At 41.7% G+C, this 27,554-nt stretch overlaps 1 protein-coding gene across 3 annotated transcripts in view; it reads right to left on the minus strand.

Moving 5' to 3' along the window:
- The window catches only part of Fyb2 (FYN binding protein 2), a 96,836-nt gene that overhangs the window by 41,623 nt on the left and 27,659 nt on the right, over nt 1-27,554 (minus strand). For all 3 annotated transcript variants that reach the window (XM_010603636.3, XM_010603635.3, XM_010603637.3), the window contains exons 4-9: nt 27,195-27,228; nt 14,859-14,959; nt 6,948-6,982; nt 4,743-4,774; nt 3,812-3,914; nt 694-853 (exon numbers count right to left, since the gene is read on the minus strand). In XM_010603636.3, the coding sequence (XP_010601938.1) occupies nt 694-853; nt 3,812-3,914; nt 4,743-4,774; nt 6,948-6,982; nt 14,859-14,959; nt 27,195-27,228 (465 nt within the window). The remainder of the gene's footprint in view (nt 1-693; nt 854-3,811; nt 3,915-4,742; nt 4,775-6,947; nt 6,983-14,858; nt 14,960-27,194; nt 27,229-27,554) is intronic.

Genomic DNA, 27,554 nt, shown 5'->3' on the forward strand with positions numbered 1-27,554 from the left:
GGGGAAGGGGGAGGGGGGGGAAGAGGCAGTCGTAAAATTCAACTAAACAAAGTCACTAAGTGCTGTTACATTGTCAGAATGTTGACAGGAATGATCCTGCAAAGATAACAGGCTAGTTGTAAACAAAAAAGAACAAATAATTGCTGAGCACCTGTCAGATGACAACCACCAGATGACAACCACCCGGGCTGGCCCTTAGACAGGAAGGGGGAGGGGGGGGAAGAGGCAGTCGTAAAATTCAACTAAACAAAGTCACTAAGTGCTGTTACATTGTCAGAATGTTGACAGGAATGATCCTGCAAAGATAACAGGCTAGTTGTAAACAAAAAAGAACAAATAATTGCTGAGCACCTGTCAGATGACAACCACCAGATGACAACCACCCGGGCTGGCCCTTAGACAAACCCTGTGAGCCCCATAGGATGATCACTTTTATAGAGGGAGAACTGAGCTGCAGGCACATGAAGTCGCTGGCCACACAACCGTGAAATATTAGTGTAGATTTGCGTTCAGGTCTTCTCTTCCTCATTCAGAACCCTTTCTACTACTGCAGATACCTCAACAGGGCTACTTACTTGGTACATCATAGATATTTAGTAAATATTTGCAAAATAAAATCTTGGCCACATTCTTTTCTACTCTACGACAGTTTGGCAGTGGCGAAAAAGACCAAGAACAAATTCACTTACTTACCCTGGTCTTGGGAGGGCCTGGCCAGATTCATGTCCTCAGGACAGGCCTTTGCTGCCATCTCATCAGTCATGGTCTCCTGCAGTTGAGCCACCATGCTCCTTCTATCTCTGTGGCCGGCAGTTATCTGGATATCTTCCGGTGTCACCTCATAAACATCGACCTACATATGTAACAGGGAGGGTACTTATCCAAACCGTCCCTTATTTCTGTGTGCTGTCCTTCCTTCCTTGTTTCTTTCCTTAAGAACAACAATCATTTATTATTTATTGTTCATTATTTAAAGCTGTCTTACTAGACTCCTGGTTTTATGAGGGCACATGCCATGTCCTTCCCTTGCCTCTACATGGCCAGTGAGTTCCTGGGATTGAGTCAGTCCCAAAAGATACAACACAGCAGGGACTGCAAGACCAGCTCTTTATGTATCCTGTCTAGTCCTCTTGATAGTTTAGACAGATTAAATAGATAGTCTCAAGTCTTGTGGTTAGTAATCTACAGAGGAGGGACCTGGCCTCAAAACCCTGTGCCCCTGACTGCTCAAGGAAGCTGGGCATGCCTTCTCTTTTCCTTCTGTTTGCCTGAAACTATGTCTTTCCATCCACCACTCTTCTGTTCCTTCGTCCTTCTCTCTGTACTTCCCTCCAGTGTTTGTCAAGCACGTACTACAGGAGGGAAAGCACAGATCTGGAGTGGATCTGGAGTAGATGCGCCCTCGACGCTGGTCACTTGCTGAAAACTAGTGTAATGTGATGCACATTAGTGAGAGAAGTCTTGCTTATGGCCATGGAAACAGGACAGGGAGGGTGACTGTCTTGGCTGGGAGATGGGGCTGGGGAAGACTTCAAAAGCCAAGATTTACTAAACTGTGCTGTGAAACACAGCACAGAGATTGACAGAGGGGACAAAGGAAGGCCTGCAAGATGAATCAGTATGAGCACAGGCATGAGGGTATCTGGAAAAGCATTAGTGGCCTCACTAGTGTAGCATGGAGGGTGCTGAGGGAAGTAGTGAAAGAAATCAGGGAGGAGGCAGAAGAAAGAATGGAGATGAGGCTAAAAGACAAGACACAGCAGGGCTGAGTTTCAAAGGGTCTTAGAGGCCAGGCTGAGAGTTTGGGCTGGATTCCTTAGTTATGAGATGCATAACTAAGCTTTCCAAGCAGGGAAAATCCTGATTAGATTTATAGCTCAGGAAGATCTAGGTAGATTGGCTTAAAGAGATAGAGGAAAGAGAAGAATTAGACCATTTTTGGCCATCTAAGTATGTTCTAATTGCCAAATGAAAATGAGACGATACTGTCTTACCCACCACTGGACAGGAGACACGAGGGTAGACTATGATGTCACATTTCAAAGTATTTGGAGAAAGCTAATATAATTAATAAATATAAAGCATAAATTCTTCTGGGTTTTTGGTGGGATCATGGGCAAACTGTGTGGAGAATAAAGGAAGGTCATTAAGTCATAGGGCCCAAAATGCAATTTTTAAATGGGGGGAAAAGTGACAATAAAGTAATGAAGACAGTGCTTCCTTTGGTGTGACCCCTTTGAGCAGCAGTGCACTGATTACCTCAGGGCTGCCCCGGGGAATCTTCTGCAGAGATAGCTTGAATCACAGCAGATTGCATGTTTCATCCCAAAGACTATTACCCAGCTACACCTTCCACTCCATCTGCCTAATATAATCCTAAGAAGACAATAACTCTTAAGAATTTCTAAACTGCAACCCACTCCGTAAAAGAATGACCTTTTAGTGGTACCCTGACCCCATACCAGGCTCCCACCATTTAGCCAGCAATAAAAAAGAGCCCACCCTGCTTTTTTTCCAGTTTACTTCCTTCTCATACACTCCGCATCAGCCCCCTCCTGAGCTCCACTATTAACACTTTCATGCGGATCATCACATTTCCTCCCCGGCCTTGACGCCCAGTGTCGCTCCCTGGCCCTAGACCTCGTCTTTCTTCATCACTGACATTTCTGCCCTTTGAATTACATGGCTCTGTGATATTCTCTCTACACCAGCCTTGTCCTGGGCTGGTTCCTGGGCCTACACACTAGTTCCAGCCTAAACCACCACCATGCTGCTCAGTTTACCCCAGCCCTGCAGGGAGCATTGAGACCCAGCTTCTACTAAAAGAGAAACCATTTCAAGCCAGCATTTCCAATGCTTCAGCATTGAAGATAACTGGCAGTCTCTATTTAAGCTTCCTGCCACTACATTAAAGGGGAAAGTGTCAGTTGGAGACCCTGTCAGTCACACACACACCCCTACGTATCTCGCATGGATAAAGGAACAGTACATCTCACCTTTGTGGCATGCCATGTCTCACAACGTTCTCACACACACATTATTTCTTTATCATTGTGAACAAGGTAGAACCGGGATGTGAGTAGAGGTGGCAGCTGAGTAAGGATCACACACTCTCATTTTCCTGCTAAGATGATCACACTCAGAAACAGACTCTTCTAAGCAGGACCTTAGAACACGAAGTTTAAGGCGCTCCTTACTCCATGGCGGGCAAATGCAGGGTTTGGATGTGTCCCCCAACATAGTCCCCAAGCATATGTGCTAATGGTATTTGGAGGTGGGGCCTGTGGGGGGAGATGGGTCTATCACACCTCAGTGGGAACCGAGGGAGCAACTCTGCTGTCCAAGGCCCCCTGGCTCGCTTGCTCTCTCTCCATGTGATGCCCTCTGCCTTGTTATGCAGCAGTAAGGAGCTCCTCATGAGATGCCAGCACCGTACTTGTACTTGCTACTCTTGGACTTCCCAGCCAGAAGGACTTCCGTCCTTTACAACACGCCCAGTCATGACGGACAATGGACTAAGACAGATGGTCCCCAAGAGTGACTGCCTTTGCACCTTGCACTCCAGGTGCTTCGTTTACCTGCTCTAGCTCCAACCCTGCTTCCAAGGCCCCATCCTAGGAAATAAGTGGAAAGCTGGCAGCTAGAGCTCACTGGTTTCGCACACTGATAATACACCCAGCACCCACTGCATCCTCTGACTCTGTCTCCCTGAAGAGCTGCCTGTCTTAGTCCTGAAAATGTCACCCCCCACACAGACCCTGTCACACATCTGAGCCAGGCCATGTGGGCAGGAACCCTGGAACACAGGTACCTTGAAAGGGTTCTTTGAGTGTGGATCCTGTGCTGAATTTTGATGTTCCAATCCACATGAGTCTTTTTCCTTCATGTGTTTATCTTCATCTTCATGTTTAGGGCTAAAATGTGAAGAGATGCCAAGGGAAGAGTAAAAATTCGAGTGTTTAGAATTGTGCATAGCTCAGTGGTAGAGCGTGTGCTTAGCTTGCCTGAAGCCATGGCTTCAATCCCCAGCACCAAATAGTGCTCTGCTCAGTCCTAAGGGAAGTGAATGAGAAGAATGTCCTTTAATAGATAGGAATCTTTCTCTTTTCATTTTTTAAGATAAGAGATCAATATCAGATCATCCATACAGAAAGCTTACCTGCTTCGATCCCTGCCAGAGTGTCAATTCCTGCTTAAAAACTTCTAAGTCCCTATCTTTCTTTCCAATCCCATCTCTCTTTTCTCCTTCCTTCCACTTCTGCTTGAGTCTAAACTCTCAGTCACCAAACCCACTGACTCTTTGAGCAACTTTTTTTTTATTAGCTAATTATTTTCAGATATATCCTCTCAATGCTGACAATAAGACATTTCTTGACTAGAGCATCCTACCTCTGCGAAGCCCTCCCTGATTGTCCCAAGCAGTCATGCATACAGTTGCTGCTCCTCTAATGCATTGTCCTTCTGTGTTGTATTACAACCATCTTTCTAGGAGCTTTCATTGCTCCCTCTTTACCTTGCCAGCCAGCCTTTGCTAAGTGAGCACAGCATGGGCCAGGCAGGGATCTGAGAGGAAGCTGGGCCGGATCACCAAGCACTCACTCTGCATCACACGCCTGCAGGGTGCAGAGGAAGCTGGACCAGCTCAGGCACTGGGAATATAACTGACACACAGGGGAAGACTGGCTCAGCCATGAGAGGGTCATGGTCAGACTAATGCTTTTCCTCTTGAAAATAAAACTCACCAGAGTTCTTGATGGAGAAAACTCTTCCAAGGCTGAAAGTAAAGAGGAAAAGTGTCATTGTCACAAATCTCCCCAAATCAGGCTCTGTTGTTTGATTACAGATCACCAGGAGACTAGACCAACAGACAAGGGGTCCGGTGTCAGTAGAGAGCCAAGGCAGAGAGTGGCACGGAAAGCTTTGGGACCTGTCGCCCATGGGGCTGGAGACCAATCATAAAAGCAGCAAGCATTTCTGAAGTTACAGTGTGTGCCTGAGAAGATGCATGATTGCACTTAGAAACATAAATTGCTCTCTGCACACCTTTCTAGGAAAGCATTTTAATAAAGAACTTCTGAGTTATACGAGAGAATACGCAGCCATGGTATCTGAGCAATATTTCAGCAGGAAAAATTGGTGAGATTTCTTCCTTCCTGATGTTGTGTGCCCTGTGATCCAAACTGAGCTCTCACAGCGTCTAGATTTGGCTCCAATGAAACTGCACCCCAGTGATCACAGCAGAGACCCCAGCCTGTCCAGTGGTCACATATCTGATGTTACCATTTGGAATCTAGCCAAACGCTGAAGAAAACACAAAATAAACATCAAAAATAACATTGTAAAATCTAGGAATTAGAGCTCATCTACTCACTGGCCCTGGAAGGAGGCTCTTATTTGACAAACGATTCTAGCAAGTGAGGTGCAGCCCTGGTAGAGAGACAAGCCCAATGGACTGGTCTGCCATGATTCCTCTGGGATACTTTGCTTCTCTGAGCCCTCACTTTCTCCTCTGCAACACGGAAGCAGCAATACCAGCCCTCAGGCTGCCTGTGAGGATTATGTGCTCCCTGTGTAAGCAAGGGCCCGGCACACGGCAAGGTGTTTGACCAGATGAAAACACTGCTGCACACAAAGATGGCCACAGTAGCTAGATGTGATCACTGTCATACAGAAAATCACAGAAGCCAGAGTTGTAAGTGGTGGGAAGGCAACTAGCTGTCTGCAAGGGCCCAAAAGCATCTGTTAAGAGCACAAGCCATGTGTACTCAGCGAGATGTTCAAGAATACTCCAAGTCACCCAGAAAGGATAAAATCAGATCCCACTTACCCTGCTGCAAAATACAAGGGTGACTATAAAAAATTATTGGCAGTTAAAAGATTTACAAATCAAAACTACTCACAAGCCTTTTTTATTCGAAGGGGATAACACCCAGTCATCCGGAGATTCACTCAGCCCAGTGTATAATGTGTTGATTTGCCAGGCAAGTGAAGCATTTTAGCAGATTGTTTCTACTCCCATTAATAAAAACAATAAACATTTTCTTTCCTGCTACAAAGTGTACCTACAAGTGAGCGATCCTTAGCAGCAAGCATAAGAAAACTGAAACAGAGATAAAGGATCTAAACAAAATGTACCCAGCGAGCAAAGCAGAGACTTAACTGACCCCATGAAAACACTAATTAAGTGCCTACTGTGAACCAGGTACTGTACCAAGTGCTTTACACTTGGACTTAGTTCGGTCAGCAATTCCGTGAAGTCAGTACTGGCCCCTTTATTTATTAAGCATCTACTGCTGCAGACACAGTAACAAGAGTGATGTTTCTTTTCCCCATGGAGAATGCTCCATTGTTCAGAGAAGTGAGATGCTCTGTCCCAGGCTCTTACTAGCAGAACATTTATCGGTGTCCACCTTTCATTTACCTTCCCTTTATCCTCACAAGGGCCCTTTTCCAAGTGAGGAAGTGGGGATCTGAGATCATACAATCAGGCCCTGAGATCAAGGCCAGCAGTGAGCCCACTTGGGCCTTAAGTGAATTGCTACAATGCCTCCCAAAAACACCTGGGCCTGCACTCAGTAGCAGCCCAGAAAGTGTCCCTTCAAGGGTCTGCTCATTTTTTTTTTTTTTTTGTAAGCACAAGATCCACAAATGTGGATTGTGCCACAGAACTTTTTCCCGTAGAAGGGAGAATTATTAAAGGCTGGTTGGCACTGGCCGCAACAGCCAAGGGGACAGAAGTAGTCAGATTACCTATTATCTCATTATACATTTTCTGAGTCTGACATCACAGGACTCAGTATTCACAATCCTGGGAGTCTGGAAAACCCTGATGAATGAGGGGAAAACCAAAAACAAGAGACCATTCCTTGCTCACAAAAAGAGTACTCTACATCAAACCTGCATACTTGTTTTAGTTACAACCTTGGTATGGAAAAAAGATGCAATACCTTTTGAAGTTCTTCAATTCCAACTTCATAAGTTGCTGAAATAAACAACACCAAAAAATTACTTCAAAACAGTGTCCATCCATTCCTCACAGCACAGCACAGCATTCATGCAAGATGCACAGTTCAGCGTCCCCACCTTCAAAGCACTGGTCTAGGCGAGCTCTGTGAACATGGTTTGGGAAATCCTGGGGTCACTGATCATGGTTTAAACCTCCGTGGGGCTTTCCAGCCTGGCATTTATAGTCAGTGAAAGCATACAAAACCATCTGAAGTTTCCTGGTTTGGTAATAGATAACATATTCCATACTTAAAAGAAAGCACTGACATTTAGTGATAAAACTTAGAAGACAAACTTGAAAGGAAAAAGGGCTGACTCTAAATCCAACTTTACAAAGTAAACTCCCTATCACATCCCAAAGTCTCATGTTTCCTCAAGCACAGCTTGAAAAGAGGAACTCACCAACCATGGCTCAAATAGCTTCTGATATTTCTCTTCGTTTGGTGGATTTTATTTAGTGACATGATCGCTACCTTAATTATTAATAAATTTAAGGGTGGAAAGAATTGGGGTTCAGATCTCAGTCCTGCTACTTCCTTCCTGGGGCATTTCAGACAAATTACTTGACTCCTTTGAGCCTCAGTTTGCTCATCTGTGAAACCAGACCACTGTTTTTACAGAGCTAAGGGGGAAATTAAAGGGCATGATGTTAGAAATACCATCAGGTAGGAAAGCATCAGATATTGTGTTTCCATAAAACTGCTTACATGGGTCCTTTTTTTCCTTAAAAATATGCTATAAAAGATTTCTCCCTACTGTTAATGAATTTGTATACATAACAACAAGCAGGACTTTTTTTTTTTTTTTTTTTTTTTTTTTTTTTTTGCTGATAGCATCCTCAGGGTTTTGCTCTGAAAACAAGGCAACTCATTGCATTTCTAAATTTTTATTATAAATATGTAATGAATCGATAAAATTAATGAAATCCTAGATTTTTCTTAGGGGCTGTTAATGAATTGTTATAGGCACACAAACCTAAAATTCCGCCTGGATGATTAATACGTATTTCTTGTTGAGTAACTGTACACTTTTACTTTACTGAGTTTCTTTCTCTCTTTTCTCTTTCTCTCTTCCTCTCTTTTTGCTCATGAAACTGGGGATGGTAAACTCCACTGCTGAGCTACATCCCCTACCACTGACTTTTAATTAAAACATTTTATTTAAAACATTTTATTCTGCTACTCTTTGCTTTGTTTAGCTATTCATACGTTCAAAGATATCTGCTTAATATAATTTTCCCCATAGCCATTCCTAGGGTGGATTTTTCTAATTTTTAAAAATGGTAATCTCCCTCCCCCAATTTACTTACCTTTCTGTGCTTTTCAAATATTGAGCAAATTTTGCTTTCATTTGTTTCCCCTGGTCACTTGCGGGGGGGATACTGTTAACTTCTGTTTTTTTATCTTTATTACACTTATTGGTACATATTAGGTATACAACACAGTTACATTCATCATTGGGATCTTGTACCTATACATGACTTATCATGTTTTTATTTTTTCCCCATTCCCTAGCCCTTGCCTCAGCCTCTCCACCCTCCCGTTTACAAAGACAATGTTTCCATGTTATTCCTTTTCACGTGTTTTTTTCTTTTCCCTTTTTACCTTTCCCCTACCCCTCCCACTTCCTCTTTTAGACTTTTCTTCCTATTACACAATACCAAGTATATATTTTAATCCTTATTTACACTTTTACTTTCTCACACCAGAAAAACTATTCAGTATTCACACACGACTTAATTTCACTAAAGAGTATGGCCTCAATGTGCAACCACTTAGCTATAAATCTCTATATTTTCTCATTCTTTATGACAGAGTACTATACCATTTTATAAAGAAACTACATCTTCTTTATCCAGTATCCAGTTGATGGGCAATTGGGCTATTTCCATACTTTAGCTATTGCAAACTGTACCACTATAAACATGGGTGAGCATATATCGCTGTGGTATGATTCTTTAAATTCTTTTGGGAAGATGCCTAGCAGAGGAGTTATTGACTTTTGTATAAGGCATGAGAATTAGCTCAAACTTTATTTTTCTAAGCTATCATTATCCTATTTCTCTGACATCAGACTTAAAAGGCTATCTTTCCTCTGTTGATTTGTGTCTTTGTAAAGAAAAAAAATCAGTTTGGCTTATTTTCACAGGTCTATTTCTGGGTTCTCAGTCCTGTCCCACTGTTCTCAGTCTGCACACCTACCACACACAGTCTGGATTACTGGATGTGTAAGTGTTGAAGCTGGAGAGACTGATACTTCTCACTCTGTCTTTTGCAAAATTGATTTTGGTTCCTCTGTTTTTCCATATTCACTTTAGCACAATCTTGTCCATATCCACAAAACATTTTTCTGGGATTTGCATAGGAATGACCCTGAAACTGTATATCACCTAAGAAGAATTGATGTTATTACTGTTAATTTTACTGTAGTGAGTCTTTTACTCCATATACATGGTAATTCTCTCTACCCATTTAGATTTTGATTTAACCTGAATTTTATAGTTTTCTGCATATAAGTCTTACATATGCTGTTAGATTTCAGTGTAAATATTTTTGAGAGACTGTAAAAGATATTTTAGCATCCATTGTGTTCATAGCTAGTATATAAAAGTACAATTTTATCCTGTATGCTTGCTGAACTCATTAGCTCTAGGAGAGCTTGGAGGATTTTAGATTTGTTTGCAAATTCCTTAGTAATTTCTTCCTGGACAATGTCACTGCAAGTAAAGGTTGTTTTATTTCCTTTGCTTTGATCTGTCTTTTATTTCCTTGTTTGCTGGATTTTGTTGGCTAACTTCTCAGTACTACATTGAATGGGAATGGTAAAAGGGCATTCTTGCCTCGTTCCCAGTTTGGGAAGGTGTGTTCTGTATTTATCTGTAAGCATCACGTTAAGCATAGGCTTTTTGTAAATATGTTTATCAAGGTGCGGAGGTTCACTGACTAATTTTTCCAAGAATTTTTGTATCATGGATAGGTGCAGAATTTTGTTCAATGCCTTTTCTTCATATATTGTATAAGGTGATTTCACTGAGTATTGAACCAGATTTGCATCTCTCACATAAGCTGCATTTTATAATGCTGCATAATTCCTTTTACTTCCTGATGAATTCTACTGGCTGATACTCTGGTTAAGGATTTTTATGACTATTAGAGGAAGAACATTAGAGGTTTTCTTTTTTTGTATTTTTTTTTCTGCCTGTAGGAGCAGGGTAATACTAACTTTATAGAATGAATCAAGCAGCATTTTCTCCTATTTTTCTGGAAGAAACTATGTGTAATTCTTCCTGGTGTTAACTCTAAATATTTGGTAGCATTTTCCAGTGAAATAGCCTGGATTTAAAAATTATTGGGGGGGGGCTTTTAAAAATTATACATTCAATTTTTCTTAAAACTTACAGAGCTACTGATATTATTATTTATTTTGGGTAAGTTGGGGTGGTCTGTGCTTTTTAAGGAACTGTTCCTTTTTTGAGTTGTCCAGTTTATATGTACACAGTTCTTTGTAATATTTCCTTATTATCCTTTGATATCTGCAGGGTGGGTGATGATATCTCTATGTCATTCTTGATATTAATCTATCTTTTCTGGCCTTCTTGCTAGAGGTTTGTTAATTTTAATTAGCTTTTCGAAGAATAAACTTTATAGCTTTCATCGGTTTTCTTTACTCTTCTTCTGGTTTCAATCTCATTTATTTCTGTATGTTTGTATCTTTTCTGCTATCTCCTTTGGGTGTATTTTGTTCTTTTTCTACGTTCTAGATGAAATACCTTAGATTGGTAATTTGAGATGTGTTTTCTTGAAAAAACTTTTAAATTGATAAGTAAAAAAAAAAAATATATATATATATTTATTTATTTATGGTGTACAAGACGACACTTTGACGTATGTACATTTCATGGAATTGCTTAATCAAGCTATGTGACATATATATCACATGCTTGTATTTTATAGTAAGAACACTTGAAATCCACTCTAACAGTTTTAAAGCATACAGTGTAATGTCATTGTAGTCACTATGTTGTACTTTAGGACTTCTGAACTTATTTCTCCTTCCTGAGAGTTTGTTCCAACTGAACTTCTCCCCAGCCCACCTATACCTCAGCTGTTGGTAAGGATTTTACTTTTGGTTTCCAGGAGACTGACTTTAGAATCCACACGTGAGTGTAATGTCGTACTTACATTTTCATGCTGGGTTTAATTTATTGAACACAGCACCCTTCAGGTTCATGCATATGGTTGTGAATGACAGAATTTCCTTCTTTTCAAGGCTGAATAGTATTTTATCATGAATCCATGTCACCCTATCTGTTCATCAGTCAATAGATCGACACTTAGGTTGATCTAGATCTTAACTACCGTGAACAGCACTGCAATGAACACAGGAGTACAAATATCTCATCCACATATAGATTTCATTTCCTTTAGATTTATACACAGATGTGGGGTAACTGGAGCATATAGTTAATTATTTTACAGTGTTTTGAGGAATTTCCATATCATTTTACATAACTGATGATAAAATACTTACATTTTATTAATACTCCCACATTTTGAATTTTGTCCCAGTTTACATCTTTTTATATTGTATACCCCTTTATCAAATTATGATAGCTACTGTTATTTTTTAATAATAGTTTTGCCTCTTTCTTATAGGTATCCCTTAAAATTCATTCTTCAATTTCAGGGGACACAAACTGGACACATCTCACATCTAACAGGTTGAGAGCTGTATTTTCTCCTATGTCATTTTAACCTTCATACTAAAGACAAAAGTGATTTATACCCCATTGTTACAGTATTAGAGGATTCTAAATTAGCTGTGCTTACTTTTCCCAGTGAGTTTTATACTTTCCTATGTTTTCATGGTACTAATTAGTATCCTTTTCTTTCAGTTTGAAGACCTCCCATTGGTGTTTCTTGTGAGACAGGACGACTGGCGATTAAGCCCCTTTAAGATTTGGTATTGGGGATCAAACTTGGGACCTTATGCTTGAGAGCCAGGTGGTGGAACCACTGAGCTAAATCCCAGGCCCAAGCCCCTTTAAGATTTTGTTCCTCTAGAACAAGTGAGGGCAAAAAAGCCTGTGTCCTTCATTTTCCCAGAGGGAGCTACAGAGTGGCTCTTTAGAGAAAGTCAAGGAAAGGGATGGGAACACATTCCAGAATCCATCTGACCACAGGCTGCAGCTGCCCTGTTTCTCAGTGCTCAAAAGTCAATTCCTATCCCCGCCAGAGCCATCCTTCTGGAGGAGAAGCCCTTCCCACTTTCACTACCAGCACTGTGCTCTGTTGCCACTTCATTGGATCAGTACTTTATTTCATGCCTTTCTCTTCCCAGTAATAAACCCTCACCTCTTTGGCAGCACTGTCTTTAAAATACAAGGATTCCTTGGGCCCCAGGGATTTGGCTCAGTGGTTCCACCGTCTGTCTAGTAAGTGCAATGGCCCGAGTTTGATCCCAGTACCATTAAAAATAAAAAAAATCTGAAAATATGAGGATTCCTCAAGGGAAGACAGAGGAGAAGCTGGTCCTAGTGATTCCTTCTTTGAGTATCTAAAATGGCACCTCCAGAAGGCTCACTTGTTAGAATTGTAGCCTGGAGAAAATAATGCAGGTCTCTGGTCCAGCTTCCCACATTTGACCCTCAGTCTCCCCTTATTTCCTGAGAAGCCTGCATGTGTCCAAACCTCCTCACCAGCACCACCCTAACCACACAAAGAACTTTCCCTGGAGCCCCACTGGACATGAGGAAGAACTTAGGGAGGCCTTGGAGAGCCTTTCAAAGGGTTCTGGGGCCAGAAGTCTCCCATGGCTGAGAGAGAAAGTGCAGGCCGTGACTGAGGAGCCCTTGGCCTTAGGAGCCTTTAGCCTTGGAAAAAGGCAAGAGTTAGAATCTGGCTCAAATGCGGCACAGAGCTTTTCTACCGGTGAGTTGTGCAGACCAGCAGCATCTGCATCACCATGGCCTCACTAGAAGTACAGACTGCCCTGCCTTATGCCAAAGCCAGTGAACCACAGTCCATATTTTGACAAGATCCCCAGGAGATGTGTGTGAATGCTTAAGTGTAAAAAGCTTGTTCAAAGTGGGGCAAGGGGGTACCCCATTACAGGGCATCATTTGCCCTGTTAAGGGCAGGACTCACTTTACTGATAACTAGTATTTTATAGCCGTGTGTAAGAATCTGATCTTTACCCAGTTCAGCAGAGAGGAAATTTTCTAGCCCTGCAACCTCTTATTTCTTGGGCTAGAGGCTAGAAATTTCAAGAGACCCTCTCTTAAAATTTACCATATACATTTATTTGTCCTTTCACATTGTCAGGTGAAAAGAAAGAGCAGAGAGTCATAAGTTACCTGATATTTCTGAATGGCCCTGAAATGCATTAATAACTAATCTATAATCTTATAGCAAAGATGGGTACTCATTCTGAGTTGATGAACTTCCTAAGTGTATATTCCTAGGACGATAGCTTCCTGTCCCAGAACACTGAGCTTCTTTTGTGTGTGATGGCTAGACGAGATGCCCTCTCTTTAACCTTCCTTCCAGGGAAACCACTTCCTTGGGTGAGAAGCAGCACACGTTACTGCTGTACCACGTATTACGGACGTTCTTCATTTAACCACCCACCTGTTTAGAGACTGTTCAGACTTACGACCCGTGTTTAGATTTATAAGGCAGGAAGATGAGCAGCAGTGCAGCTTTATGATGGCTTCTGTAGGACAGTACTGTAATTTTGGCTGATTGTACTGTAGTTTTATGTTGTTATATATTACAGTACTGCACATAAGAGTTATGCAAATAAAAGCAAAGTCAGCAAGCTGGAGTTTCCTTTGACCATTTCTTTGCATTGAATATTGTAATGTACCTGCTACCTACAGTTCCTCATTTAATACTTGATTCATTGAATGACCTAGTTGCAGGAACGGGACTTCATCATCAAATGAGAAATATCTGTACTTGTATGACTTCCTGCAGCTCAACCTCTCTGATCCTCAGTTTCCTGCCTGTAGCAGCAGGGTGATAAAAACTCTCTGCCAGCAGGCAAATACACAGGACCAAACTTGGAGCCACAGTCCAGAGTCCAGAGTCTAGGCTCAACAAATACTCCTTTTTATTACAGCTCTAATATTGATGGATTTTTGTAGATGACTGGGTGATTCGGTGGGCAGAGCAAAGACACTGAAATTTGTAGAAATGTTATGAGTCCCCGATTCATCTCTTTGGTACTAGGGATTGAACCTCGGGCCCTTGCACTTGCAAGGCAGGCTCCAGAACCACTGATCTAAATCCCCAGCCCCTGATTCATCTTTTTACCATTTTTTTTTTTAACAAAAAGGTCTGAGCCCTGTCATCAATACCAGAGGCCAGAAGAGTTAGTTCTGAGTCAGCAGTCAGACCCATTAAACTCCCTTCTCCTATCCAGCTTGGACAAGGAGGTCTAATTCTCATGGTCTGTTATCTCCCTCTACACACACCGAGGAACCGGGGATGTCAAGAAAGATACCAAGAGGAGAGAGATGAATTTTCTATAGGAGGAGAAGGGAGAAAAATGAATCACTGTACCTTGATTTTTTTTTTCTTCCCACATATCTACAAAGGGCAAAGCAGCTGAATCGATTGGTGAAGAAGAGAAAATAAATAGTGGAAATGGCAGGAACAGGAGTCATGAAGAGCATCAATGCCCAACTTATTTATATTTTGAAGACATCAGACATAGGAAAAATAGAAATGAGATGGCAGAACAGAATGACTGTGCCTTTCTTAGTTGCAGTTAGCTACAGGGAAAATACCATTTCTGACACATTTTTATTCCACACAGGGTTACGATATTAATTGGCTTAGCAGACTTACATTCAGCAATTTCTTCTGCAGTGCACAGGTTAATGGAGTCGCCAGAGTGTCTCAGATATGAAATTGTTGCCTCGTAATTATGTGGCTCTTCAAATTCAGCACTGAGAATCATGGAGAGAAAAAAGGTTACTCACAGTAAAACATTTCTTTAAGCACATTTTAAAGGTCTTTGTATTTTTTTCTCCTTAGAGAAGTAATGTACGCCTGGCCCATATGGTACTCTAAGCGGATAAGGAAAGCACCCCCATCCCTTAGATCCATGGGCATTCTGGGTGAAACAGAACAGTGTGAAATACCGTGTGATGATTACACAGCTCACGTAGAAATCAGTACAATAACATGCTCAGGTTCCACACATAATGAGGAAACCCATAATAAAGAGAGGCAAGAGGGGATTGCTAAGGGTCTCCAGGGGAAACTGAGGCCAACTATGGATAGGATGGAATGCCTGGGCAGCCAGGGTCTTCATGGTGGAGTCAGAAAGGAAGTCGGAGGACCTCATTCGAAAGCTAGGCTGTAAATGAAAGCACACAGAGTCCAGGTCACGCAGTGCTGCTCCAGCTGTACGACACTTTGGGAAAATACCTGTCCATTCTCCCAGCGAATGCACAGTAAAGCCTGTTCTCTGACTGCGGCCCTCAGAGCAGCAAGGGTCAGCTGCGAGAACTCTATCTCAAAGCCCAGCACCGTGTGTAAACGTGGAGTCTAAATTCATTCAATCTGCGTATCTCAGAGACATAAAGCCCACTCTGGCACTTGAAATCAAACCTTCCTTGTTAATACAAATCTGAAATAATTCCATAAAGATGCTTCTACAACCCAGGGTCCGTAGGCTTCTAAAAGAAACAGTCCCCTCTTAAAACCAGCTTAGAATGAAGGACCAAACTGCGCAAAAAGGTGAGGCATCATGGGAAGGTCTGTTGGTGCAGCTCATGGGGGAAAGGAATGATAGAATAACATGAAAGGCAATTTAAAATAAGTGTGTTTCAAGCGTCTGGTGAAATACAGTGAGTAATAAACACTATTAGGTAAAAACAAGAGATTGTCAAAAAAATAACTTGTAGATTTAGGGACAGGAAAAGAGAGGGTTGAAAAGCATAAACATGGTTCTTGGAATAAAGAAATTACTGCAGAGGCTGAAATGCAGCAGAAGAAAGAACTGGTAAATTAAACTTATTCAACCTGAGGAAATCACCTAGAGTTGTAGCACAGATAAATTAAAAGGAAATATGAAAGGAGAAGCGAAGAGAAGGTGGACTGGACTGTGAAGGCCCAGCGTACCTGTGCCAGGGTGCTGCTGAGAGAAAAGAAAGGAGGACGAGGAGCCAGGATTCAAATGACAATAGCCACAACTTTTCAAACTCGAAAAGGACCAAAATTCCTCTACTGAGGCAGCTTCAATAGTGAGAAATAGTAAATCCACACGTGCAGTTTGTAATAAATTAGTACAACTCAAATAAAATGTGAAAGCTATGTGGGAGGAACTTTATCTATTAAGGACAGAAGTCAGACTGGCAATGGACTATTCACTGGTAAGTACTGTGGGGCTCATGGATAATATCTCAACACACGGAGAAAAGGAAGCTGTCGATCTGGAATTCTGTTCCAGCTGAATTACCATCCAAGAGTGAAGGGGAAGCAAAGATGCGCCTGGAATGCAAGGACATGCATTTATTACCTGCGTGTCTTTGCTGAAATGTACCAGTGTGATGCATTTTGGGTGAAAGAAACTGAACAAGCAATTAAAGATGATAGAACAATGACGAACAAAGAAACTTATAAAGCTATTGGTAAGTCTAAGTGAATGTTGACTGTAAAAATTAATAATTTGGAGTAGTTTGAAATAAAATGGAATTGAAGTATTAAATATTTACATGGAAGGTAGTGGCAGAAGGCTATGGAAATCACTCTCAGAATTTTGGATTTAGAAGTTAGGCAGAGATTTTTGACTATCATTAGGCACTGTTAACTATAAATGTCCACATTTAACTGTAAGCACTAAAAAGAATGGAAATAGAATATTTAATTTCTCAACTGTGGAATATTCAATGGAAAAGCTTAAATGTTTTTAAAGGGTAGAGAAGAAAAATACACATACAGAAACGGCATGAATTTTAATGGCAAACAGTCCAAAATAGATAAAAATTATAATGAATGCACATAGAATTAGCCTACTTCAAATAAAATAAACTATATCTGAATGGATGGCTTAAAAATCCAGCTTATGCTGCTAAAAACATAAATGAATGGAAAAAGAGACCCAAACCAAATACTACCAAAATAAAACTAAAATAGGTTTATTAATACGAGATCAGACACTGGGAGGACTGATGGAGAAAATGAGAAAGTAAACCCAAGTGCAAACACACACACATCAAAGAGAAGAAGGGAGACAGAAGAGTCAGTTTTAGTTTTTCAAAAATCCAAGAAAATGTTATGATCAGTTCTCTGCCAATAAATTTGAAAATTTAGAGAAAACTAACAAATTTGTATAGAAATATAAACTTACCATATTGTTGGAAGACGAAACAAACAAAAATCCCAGCCGGCCAAGAAATCCTTTCAGGGCTTGGATTAGCAACACTGCACACACGCGTCCTTCTCTCTACCCGCCTTCACCCTCGTACTACCTCTCCTTTTGCTCCTTACCAAATGATTCTATCAGCAAGTTTTATTAACATTTTCTGAGAACAACAAAAAAAAAAGAAAAGAAAAAGAGGAAAAAACTACTCCTTTAGAGAATAATATAATTTTGTTATGCAAACCGCAAAATGATTAGACAATATAAGAAAAATGTGGCTCACTCTCGAGACACTGTAGCCCAAATCCACTTAATAACATCCAGGAAAGATGAATTAATTGGTATTAAAAATAACTCAAGTGGGTCGGGGATGTAGCTCAGCAGCATAGAGCCTTCCTGGCAAGTGCAAGGTCCTGACTTTCATCCCCAGAACTGGAATTTATTCCAAGTCATCAAGGGTGGCTCAACATCAGAAGATGTTATCAGTATACTGATAATCACTCTTTTAATAGCAGGGAAAAAATAGACTATTTTAATAGACACCAAAAATTCCATGGAGTTAGACTTTCTTAACTAGATTAACCTTCAATGCCTTTCATACTTAATGGTGAACTGTAACAAAGGGTTACTATCCACATAAACTCAATTGAAGCCTACAGGAAAGGAAAAAGACAAACCCATGAAAAACTGGACAAACGTACATGACAGATATTACACAAGAGTAGAAGTGACTACCTAAATTCACAGTAAACAAGGAAATGGATAGCAAGACAATAAAAATTTAGTTTACACCTACCAGATTAGCAAGGTTGTACTTGGAAAGTTAATACCTCATTTGTCAAGGAAATAGAGAAAAAGGAAATCTTTACACTACTTTGTAAGACTTGGCACAACGGTTTTGGAGGATAATTTTTTAGTACCCAGTAAGATCAAAGTTGCTTACTTACTATCATTTAGCAATTCTATTTCTAAGTAAATAGCCTTGAGAAACTTGCTTATATTCACCTAGAAACCTAGGAGGATGATTACTGCAGCATTATTTGAAATGGTGAATGCTTAAAACAACCTAAATGCCCCTCAGTAAGGGAATACATAAACTGTTGTGGGTTCATTTGATGAAACACAGAATAGCAATTATAATGAATAAACTGGACTTAACATGCACCAACACAGAATATGAGAATTGCTTTGTGGAGAAAAGTGGCCAAAGACAAATTGAGATGTCATATAGACAAAAATTTAAAATACCATACCTTTAACAGTTTATAGTTCAAGGATAATGAATGACTAAAAAGACACACTCCTAATTTCATGATAGGAGCTGGCTCAGAGGAGAAACAGAACTATAGAGGAACAAAGGAAGGCTTCCACTGAACACAACATCATCCTGAATGTGGCTAGTCCAGCGGAGAAGCAATCACCCTTCATCCTATCGCCTACACACAAAAGAGCACTTGCATTCTGGGGTTCTGATTTTTCCCCATTTATGTGCCTGTTCATATAGATGCTGTCATAAAAAAATAAAAGGATGGGGATCCTCTCTTTCCTTTTGCTTTCCCATTATTATTACATCATAAGCATTCTCCACCCAAATCTTTCCCTCCTTTCCCTCAGTTCCTTGTACGTATTCTCTATAGTATTTTCAAAGATATAGAAACAGTTCATTTTGCTGGAAAAGAAAAATGGCAAATTCTAATGCTTCAATAACTTCTCCCTTCACATTTTTGTTCTCTCCCTGAATGAAGTAATTGGGAGAAACTTTCCTAAATTATAGGCTGTGCCATATATCTCCTGCTCTAATGGTCTAACAACCTTGTCGAGTCCATGGTAAATTAACTTTATTAATAAGAAACAATTTATGGAAGAATTGAAAGAAGATGTCTAATCAATTTCTTGTACGGCTTTTGTCAGAAATGACTAAGTATGTGCCTTCGCATGGTCATAGAGAAAGAATTCCAACCAAATGTTTTTCTTACAAAAAGACAACCTTCAGATCAATTGTTTTTACAGAGTGGCAGGCCCAAGACTAATGTTAGAAGGGGAAAAAGGATATTGCAGGCATATTTAAAATTTCTTCTTTGCTCTCTGAGAATGCCTTTTATCTTTTTTTTTTCTAGTGCATTAAAGCTAAGTCTGAGATCCACCTTGATTTTATACTGTGCAGATCAATATAAAGAACTTGGGTTGCACAGAAGAAATAACTGTGATTTAAATTTATCTATGCTTCTACTTCTTTATTTCTGAAAAATATCTGTCTCCAGGACTATAGAGCTATAGGGAGAGAGCACAGAATAGAAGCCAGGCTGCAGGTATGGTGTATTTGAGCTCTCTTCCAACTTAGACAGTACTGGGTAAATACTTTAAACCTCCACTTCCCACTGTACAAAGCAGTAATAATAAAACCTACTCGGGCCTGGGATTTAGCTCTGTGATTCTAGCATCTGCCTCGCAAGCACAAGGATCTGAGTTCGATCCCCGGTACCAAAAAAAAAAAATAATAATAATAAAACCTACTTTCAAGGTATAATATGGGTACCAAGTGAAGGACTCGCCTGCTGTGTACAGCATTCCACAAAGCTATGATGTGATTTCATTCTACTGGAGACATTGTGTTTTTTAAAGGTTAACTTTTAAAGCTTTGCTTTGTAAAGTTCTTTTACTCCCATCACAGCTTCCATGTGGTGCCTTTTCATACTTTCTTATTAAAAACCTGTAGTCATTTACATACAGCATCCCAAAATTTTAATGGTTCTTCACATCTTCAACACTCTTTGCTCGGGAAGAAACTGGCCACTTGAACGTTAGTTGTGCAATTGATCAGAAATATCGGGCCCTTTCCATGCTGATAAAGAATGCATAGACAGTGGTGAAATACACCCAGAAAGTGGAAAACAGCAAAAATGAGCTGGATATGTTCGAGTCTCACCTGAGTACCTAGCCTCCAGCCAACATTTAGGGGAGCACTATCACATGCTTGATGTCCTGCACAACACATGCCATTCGCGTCAGGTTACAAAGGGCTGACGACCAGGAAGGTGCCTGCCTCTGTGCTTGTGTACTTGCAACTCCTCTGCTGACAGTGCCCCTATCACCGATGTCCCCTTCACAAACTCCTGGATGTTTTCTTTAAAATCCTTCTTAGGTGCCATTCTCTCTGGCCCTCCCATAAACTCTTTTCCACATAGCAGCGAGGGTAACCTAAAACTGTACTTTTAGCCCTCGTCAGGGTCCTGCCCAAGGCTCAGAGGCCGCCTGTGGATTCTAATAACAAACACACAGCAGTACACACCTTACCTCTATGATCTCATTCCTATGGGTGCTTTCTCCTGTCCTGAGGAATCTGCAAGTGCACTTCCTACTGACCGGAAAGCTTTCTGCATGCCCTGCTCCTTCTCAGCTACTACGTCTCACCTTTGCCTCCAGTCACCTTTTCCGAACAGCACTCTCCCACCTGTTTCGGTGCAGCATGAGACTCTGCTTTATGCCTACTAATATGGCCCAGTCCTGGAATTATTTTACTACTTTTAAAATTTGTCGAATGTATCTCTGTTGTTCTGCCATCTCGCTCCTGGGACCCCAGGCCTACTGCAATATTGGCAGGCTGCAAACTCCCAATTAACAAATGGTTTTCTTACTTGTATCCTCCTCCCCTGATGTGCACAGAGATAAAGAATGTGTGTCACTGATCCAAGATGGGACCAGATGTTTCAGATTTCAGAGTTTTGTTTTGTTTTTTTTGATTTTGGAATATTTGCACAGATTTTACTTGTTGAACATCCTTATCGGATCATTCAAATCAGAAAGGCTCCAACATTTGAAACTTTTAAAGCATCATGTCAATGCTCAAGAAATTTCCAGTTTGAGGTCACTGAAGATTAGAGATGGCCAAGGTGAACTGGAAATGCGGAGATGAACAGGTAGCTGATTTCACATCACTGGATTTTTTTCACTGAGCTTGTCCTTGCTGCCAGGCACTGTTCTAGAATAAAAAAGTAAATGCAGACAAGGTTCTTGGAGTCAAGACCCTTAAGGGCTAGAACAATACAGAAAACAGGTAAGTTGACTATTGTCATTTGAAGTCTTAATAAATAGTAGAAAAACAAAGCATGATTATGTATAGAACAGATAGTGTCTTGGTGACAGAACCATGGTAGTAAGCAGACATTTAGGCATACATTGTATCTGTCTGCTATTTGCTTGGCTTTCAAGCCAACTAAAATGCTTATCTCATTAAAGCAGAGTCTTTGTTTGCTTGTTTATTGGAAAAATGGCCGGCACAGAGTTGAAGCTCCATAATGACTGAATGAGGGAGGAAATAAAAAATGGACCCTGTACAGTGAAGAGGAGGCAATAGGCAGTAGGGTGGCAAAGGGCACTCTGCACACAAGAAGGGCTTGGTATTTTTGTGGGTCCTGAAAGCCAGCTGGGTCAGAGGAGCAGCTGAAGTATCAGTCGGTGGACTGAGCACAGTGAATGACAAAGCAGGGGTTAGGAGAGAAATCTGGAGAATTCACACTGGCCAGTTACACAGAAGGACCTTCTCAGTCCTGGTAGTGCTCAGGATTTTTAAAATTTTACTCTAAAATTTAAAAGACATGCTAGGATCTTGGCAATTACCTTAACGAACATAATTTAACTTGAAAAGTGATCCTCTTCCTTTCCCTTTTCCAACCCTTCCCACTTCCCCTTTGCCCCTTTTCTTCCTATTTCACATTATCAGTTATACCTCCACATAGCCCTTTCTTGGCCTTCTGAACTTTCTTTTGTTACTTCCAATCTCAAGTTACTATGCTAATACTTCTAATTTTTTTCTCTACAGCATTACCACTAAGTAAGGACCGCAAACACATTTGTCCAGCCACCATGCCGCTGTTATTGTTATCTTTTTGCTTGAAGGCCACAGATGAAGCACCTGGAACCTTCTTCCCCAGGCCCAGGGCCCCTCCGCGCTCTAACCCAGCCAAGATCCAGCTGCATGACCCACCAACCCTGGAGAAAGCTCCTGAGTTCACACTCAGTCTCAGGCAGGCATATCAAAAGCACATATGGAAAAGTATGTCCCAGAGTGCTGTGAAAGAGGCTGTCCTGATGACTCAAAACAGGATGACACCAGCTTTAAAAACCTTCATCAAAACAAAGACAAAAGGGCTGGGAATTTAGCTGAGGGGTTCCGCTCCCTGCCTCTCAAGAACAAGGTCCTGAGTTCGATCCCTGGTACCAAAAAAAAAAAAAGAAAGAAAGAAAAACAAAGGCATAAAACTCACAGGTGCAAGTGAGACTCCCCCAAACCCACCAGCAAGCCCTTTTCTTTACTTCATAGTTTTCTCTACTCCTGACAAAAACAGTCCTTCCCTCCCCTTTGGTGCAGAGCCAAAGATTCCCTGAGCCAAGACTGCCCTCTGCCCCTTCTTAATAGGGAAGAAGAAAGGCTAAGAGCTAAGGAAAGAAATGTCAGCCAGTCGGTCCTCGGAGAGGCCTGGTGCTGAGCGAATAAAGTGCAATGCCCACATGAACACTGGCTGCTTTCCGGGCAGGGATGCTGGCCAGTGTGGGTTACATGGGGTGAAGACAGGATACACTGCCAAGAACTAAGGAGATATTCATCTTTCAGAAAGAACCGGGATGGAGAGGCAAAGGTGGAGGGCACCAAGTCCCTTCTGTGTATTTATGTCGGCTTTTATGCCATTTATCTCATGGTCTTCATGACACCACAGAGAAGGAAAGAGCCTCACCATGGGTGCATTTTCACAGATGTGTGCACCACAGCTGTGAGCTGTAAATGACTCAGCTAAGGAGTGAAGGTGGAGCTTGAACCTGTAGAAACTGAGCGCCAGCACCTGTCCCTGTTGCATTGGATACTGTGGCTTCTCAGGACTCCTACACCTGAGGGAAGTTCAGAATTGAAAGATGGCTGACATGGGCACACTGCTCTTCACAAGATGATGCAAAAAATACAGCTAAATCCAGGGTCTCCCATCTCACAAATAACGGTGGAGCACATAGGAGTTTTAGAGAAGAGTGTAGTCTTTAGATGCTTAGGTGTGTTGCTGTACTGAAGGGTCGAGCCTGGACAGGAGGTTAGGAGTTTGCAGGACCAACGTCAAACGTTTTTTTTTTTTTCTCCCAGCTCAACTTGTAGGACTTTGAAGTAAACCGACCAAAGTGTGTATGTGCACAGATGCATGTGAGGTACAAAGGGTGATCAAAATATACGGCAAACATTTAAATTTTTTAAATTACAGTAAAAGACACATTGCCGTGAATCCTCCTTAGAATACTTCTGCTTACTTTGAACACACTTAACCCATTGTTCTTGCCACGTTCTGAAGCACTTCTGGAAGTCCTGTCTTGTGAGTGCCTTTAAGAGGTGTGACGAAAATTTTCTATGTACATCTAGTGAGTGCCTGGGCCTAGTGCCAACCAACGGAAAAGGCAGACTCGTAGGAACACTAGGGGGTGCCCTCCCCCATGCAACTTCTGGCTCTTCCTCAAAGTCAAATGAAAACGAAAACTGAATGTTTTCATGACATTTAGGCTGCCACAAAAGAGCAACTAAAGACCCCCATGAAAGAAGACATTCAGAATTGTTTCAGATGGGGTAAGTGTAAGTGTATTCTAAGTGAGGGGGAGTATTTCTGAAGAGATTAATGCAATGCATCTTTTACTGGAATAATTTTTAAAAAATTTATTCACTGCACTTTTCTATCATACCTCATCGGTTTGTCTACTTTGTGCACTAATTACCATCTTCTTAATGCATAAAAATGCCTAGTATATAGTATATACTTTAATACAAATATGTATTGAATTAATGAAATTTTCCCAAAGCAATACACTGGAATTATCAGGTACTGAATTCTTCATCAGCAGATTTTTGGAGCTCAGAGTTATGAGGATGAATTGTTACTCTTGGTGGGAAGGTATATAATAGCTAAGTAGGTCATTCTCTGGGGACCAGGCACCAGAGTAAACACTTTACAATTATTTAACCATCACCAGAATGGTATGCATTAAGTACTATTAATATTGCTATTTCACAAAAGCAGAAAATGAGATTTGCAGAGGTGAGGCCATAGGTGAGGTTACAGGTATTAAGTGGTAGTGCTTGGATTTAAAACCCAGGTTTTCATGAACTTTCAGCTATGTGGCCGGCTACACCAGATAATCACCCAGTTCCTTTCCCATGATATTACCTATTCTGTTTCTAAATCTAATACCTACACTGAAGATTAATACCCTGCAAATGGGAAAGGTTCTTCCCAAATGAGCACCAGTTTCCATGGAAATTGTATCCAAGGCTCTTTGACCTCAAGGCATTTATGGGTTCTAATGTCACTGACGAGATAAAGTCCAATTTCCTTCATGTGACACTTAATATCCAGTGGCCTTCAGTATCTGTGGGAATAGCATGCAGGATCCCTTGCTGGCACCACATTCTGCAGATACCCAAGTCTCTTAGGGTTTACCTACAACCTATGCACCTCTTCCATGTACTTAAACCATCTCTAGTTTACTCGTGGCACTGAATATAATGTAAATGCTATGGAGATAGCTGTTCTACTGCATTTAGATATTACAAAAGATAAAGACAAAAAAGTCTTTTCATGTTCAGTAAAGGCAAAATATTTTCCAAACATTTACAATCCAACCACATATTTTTGCATATGAGGATACTTTGTTGTCTTTTTATTTATCCCCATTTTCAATCATGTTTTGTGTCTCTCCTGATTGTTCATTGGTCAGTCTCTGCATGCATCCATCCACTAAGTACATATCGGGAATGCGGTTACTTCCCTAACCCTCCCGTATATATGTACCTTACAGTATCACAGATGGAAACAAATGAGTGAACCTATCTGATTCCTAGTCAGTGTAGGATATAGATCAAATGATTCCATCTTCCATGAAGCCAACCATAAGTATTATGAGCCCTTGTTGTCTACCTTGTCTTTCATCCTTACAGTAGTATGGTCTATTCCAGTGATGGCAAACCTTTTAGAGACCAAGTGTCCAAACTCTAACCCAAAACTCACTTATTTATTGCAAAGTGCTAACACTGCAATTAAACCTGAATACTGAGGTTTTAGCTGTTATCTGATGTTTGGCTACTGGGGTGACTTGGCTTGCATGCCGAAAGAGAGGGCTCTATGTGTCCACTGTGGCACATGTGCCATAGCCTCACCACCCCCGGCCTGTACCATAATCGATACACCACAAAATCTCACTTCAGTCCTGAGTTGTGTTCTAAAGTCAGTGCGAAAGGGCATAGTCAAAGTTGACCTTCTAAATCCCCTAGGAAGACAGTGCCTTATTGGAGATTGATCAGTCCCCCAGCAAGCCAGTCACAGCAAGTTTATCCCGAGGTGGAGAGGGCTTGCTGTTTCCTTGTTTAAAGTACCAGAGAAGACACCCTAGTTTAGAGCGAAGAGATGGGGAAGATGTACATCTAGTTCAACCTACAATCGCAGCGTATTCACACTGAGATGCTTGTTGAAGGACATCAAGAGACGACCTAGACTGTTCCTCATCAGAGCACACCATCCTCTCAGCAGTCACACGTGCACCCCCGCTCACTAGGAAGTAATGCAGGCCATTGCCTGAGCCCTCATATTATTTTCTCTCTTCCACGTAAATACACACAGGATGCTGTCCTGCTTGCTCGCCTCGTGCTGTCACTCCATTCTTTCCAACAGATAACTAAACTAGGATTCCTGGAGCACATGATTTCTAGCACTAAACAGTCAGACTCTCATTGAACAAGATCATTTTATCAGTCCCTTGGTGCACAAGATTCTCCATGAGGCGGCCCCTGTCTACTCTACACCCCCTACTTCCATAGTTGCTATATTCAAATTCTGCTGAACTCTTTCTCCTTTTATGAACAACAGAGAACGTCACAGTTCCTGCCTCTGCATCTAGTGACCCTTCCTCTGCTATCCAGCAAGCAGGCATCTTCAATCTCCATTCCAAGCATCATTTCCCTCTCAGTTGTGGGGTGAATGGGTTAGCACCTCTATTCTCACCCCGCCTCGAGCTCTCTGTCCTGGCTACACCTGCCTTCAATGCCTGCTCACTTGGCCATGTGAGTGCTTTGAGCAATAGGATGCTAGTGGCTGTGACCCAGCGAAGGTTTCACCAGCACACAAGCACTTATGCTGCTGGGCTTGTCTCGCTGTTGTGCTGCCCCTGCTACAACTGTCCCGGGTTAGTCTTCTGGTGGACAAGACAGACGGTACCAAGTCATCATGATGTGCAGTCAGCCCGGCCCCAAAGCAATCCTGGATCCGCCAAATGCAAACCCTCCCCTAGACATGTGGCAACACAGCCAATACTGGCTGGAAAGCCTGCCGCTGACTGCAAAGGTCTGAGAAAATCCAGCTGCCCCCCAGGCCAATTCAGTTGTGCCCCAGACTCACACTGTATGGATGGACGGTTGGACTTTGGTGATTATGAAGGAGTATGGCTGCGGATAACTGACATGGCTTTAAAGACTTCCCTGACCCTCTCAAGGAAACATGATCCCTCCCTCACCGGTACAAACCTATAATCTTGTGTTTTCCTCTATTACAAACACAACAAGCGGCACTATTCTAAACATGGGACAGAAGAAATAGTATGGAAGCTGATGTTTCAATTTACTGACCCCATCTGTATAAGAAACAAAGTATCTCAGAGGACCATCTCTGCAACTTAGTTTCAGCACAGTAGTTAGCAGCTCCTTGTTTTAAGACTCCTGCCCCAACCCTTCTGACTAACGCAGACACTTGGCTTGTGGTTAGTGGCTACTCCTGAGCAGTGCAGGAGTGTGTACTCACCTCTCCAGAGGACGGAGGGATTCTTCCACGTCCACTGCAAAGGCAAGAGACAGAGTGAGAAAGAGGCACTGGCCGCTGCCGGCCGAAGTGAGTGAGGTTCACAGGGGGAACTGCCCGGAGACCTGGTGTGGTGGGGCAACTCGGCTGTGACTCCCTGAGCCTGCACTGTGGCTGTCACCCACACTTTAGGGCCTTCATGTAGGGTGCAATCTCCTGCGTGAGACTTCAGCGTCCTGGACGTAGGGACCTCCACGGGGCTTCTCTCTTCATCTCTTCTCTGCTACAGAGCAGCCCTGCTCTTCCTATCACCTTCCTATCTCCCTGTGGTCCTGTGAGACTAGAAGTCGAATTATTCCCACT

Source organism: Fukomys damarensis, unplaced genomic scaffold (genome assembly GCF_012274545.1).
Source record: "Fukomys damarensis isolate Sample0158 unplaced genomic scaffold, DMR_v1.0_HiC HiC_scaffold_23, whole genome shotgun sequence".
NCBI classification, from domain to species: Eukaryota; Metazoa; Chordata; class Mammalia; order Rodentia; family Bathyergidae; genus Fukomys; species Fukomys damarensis.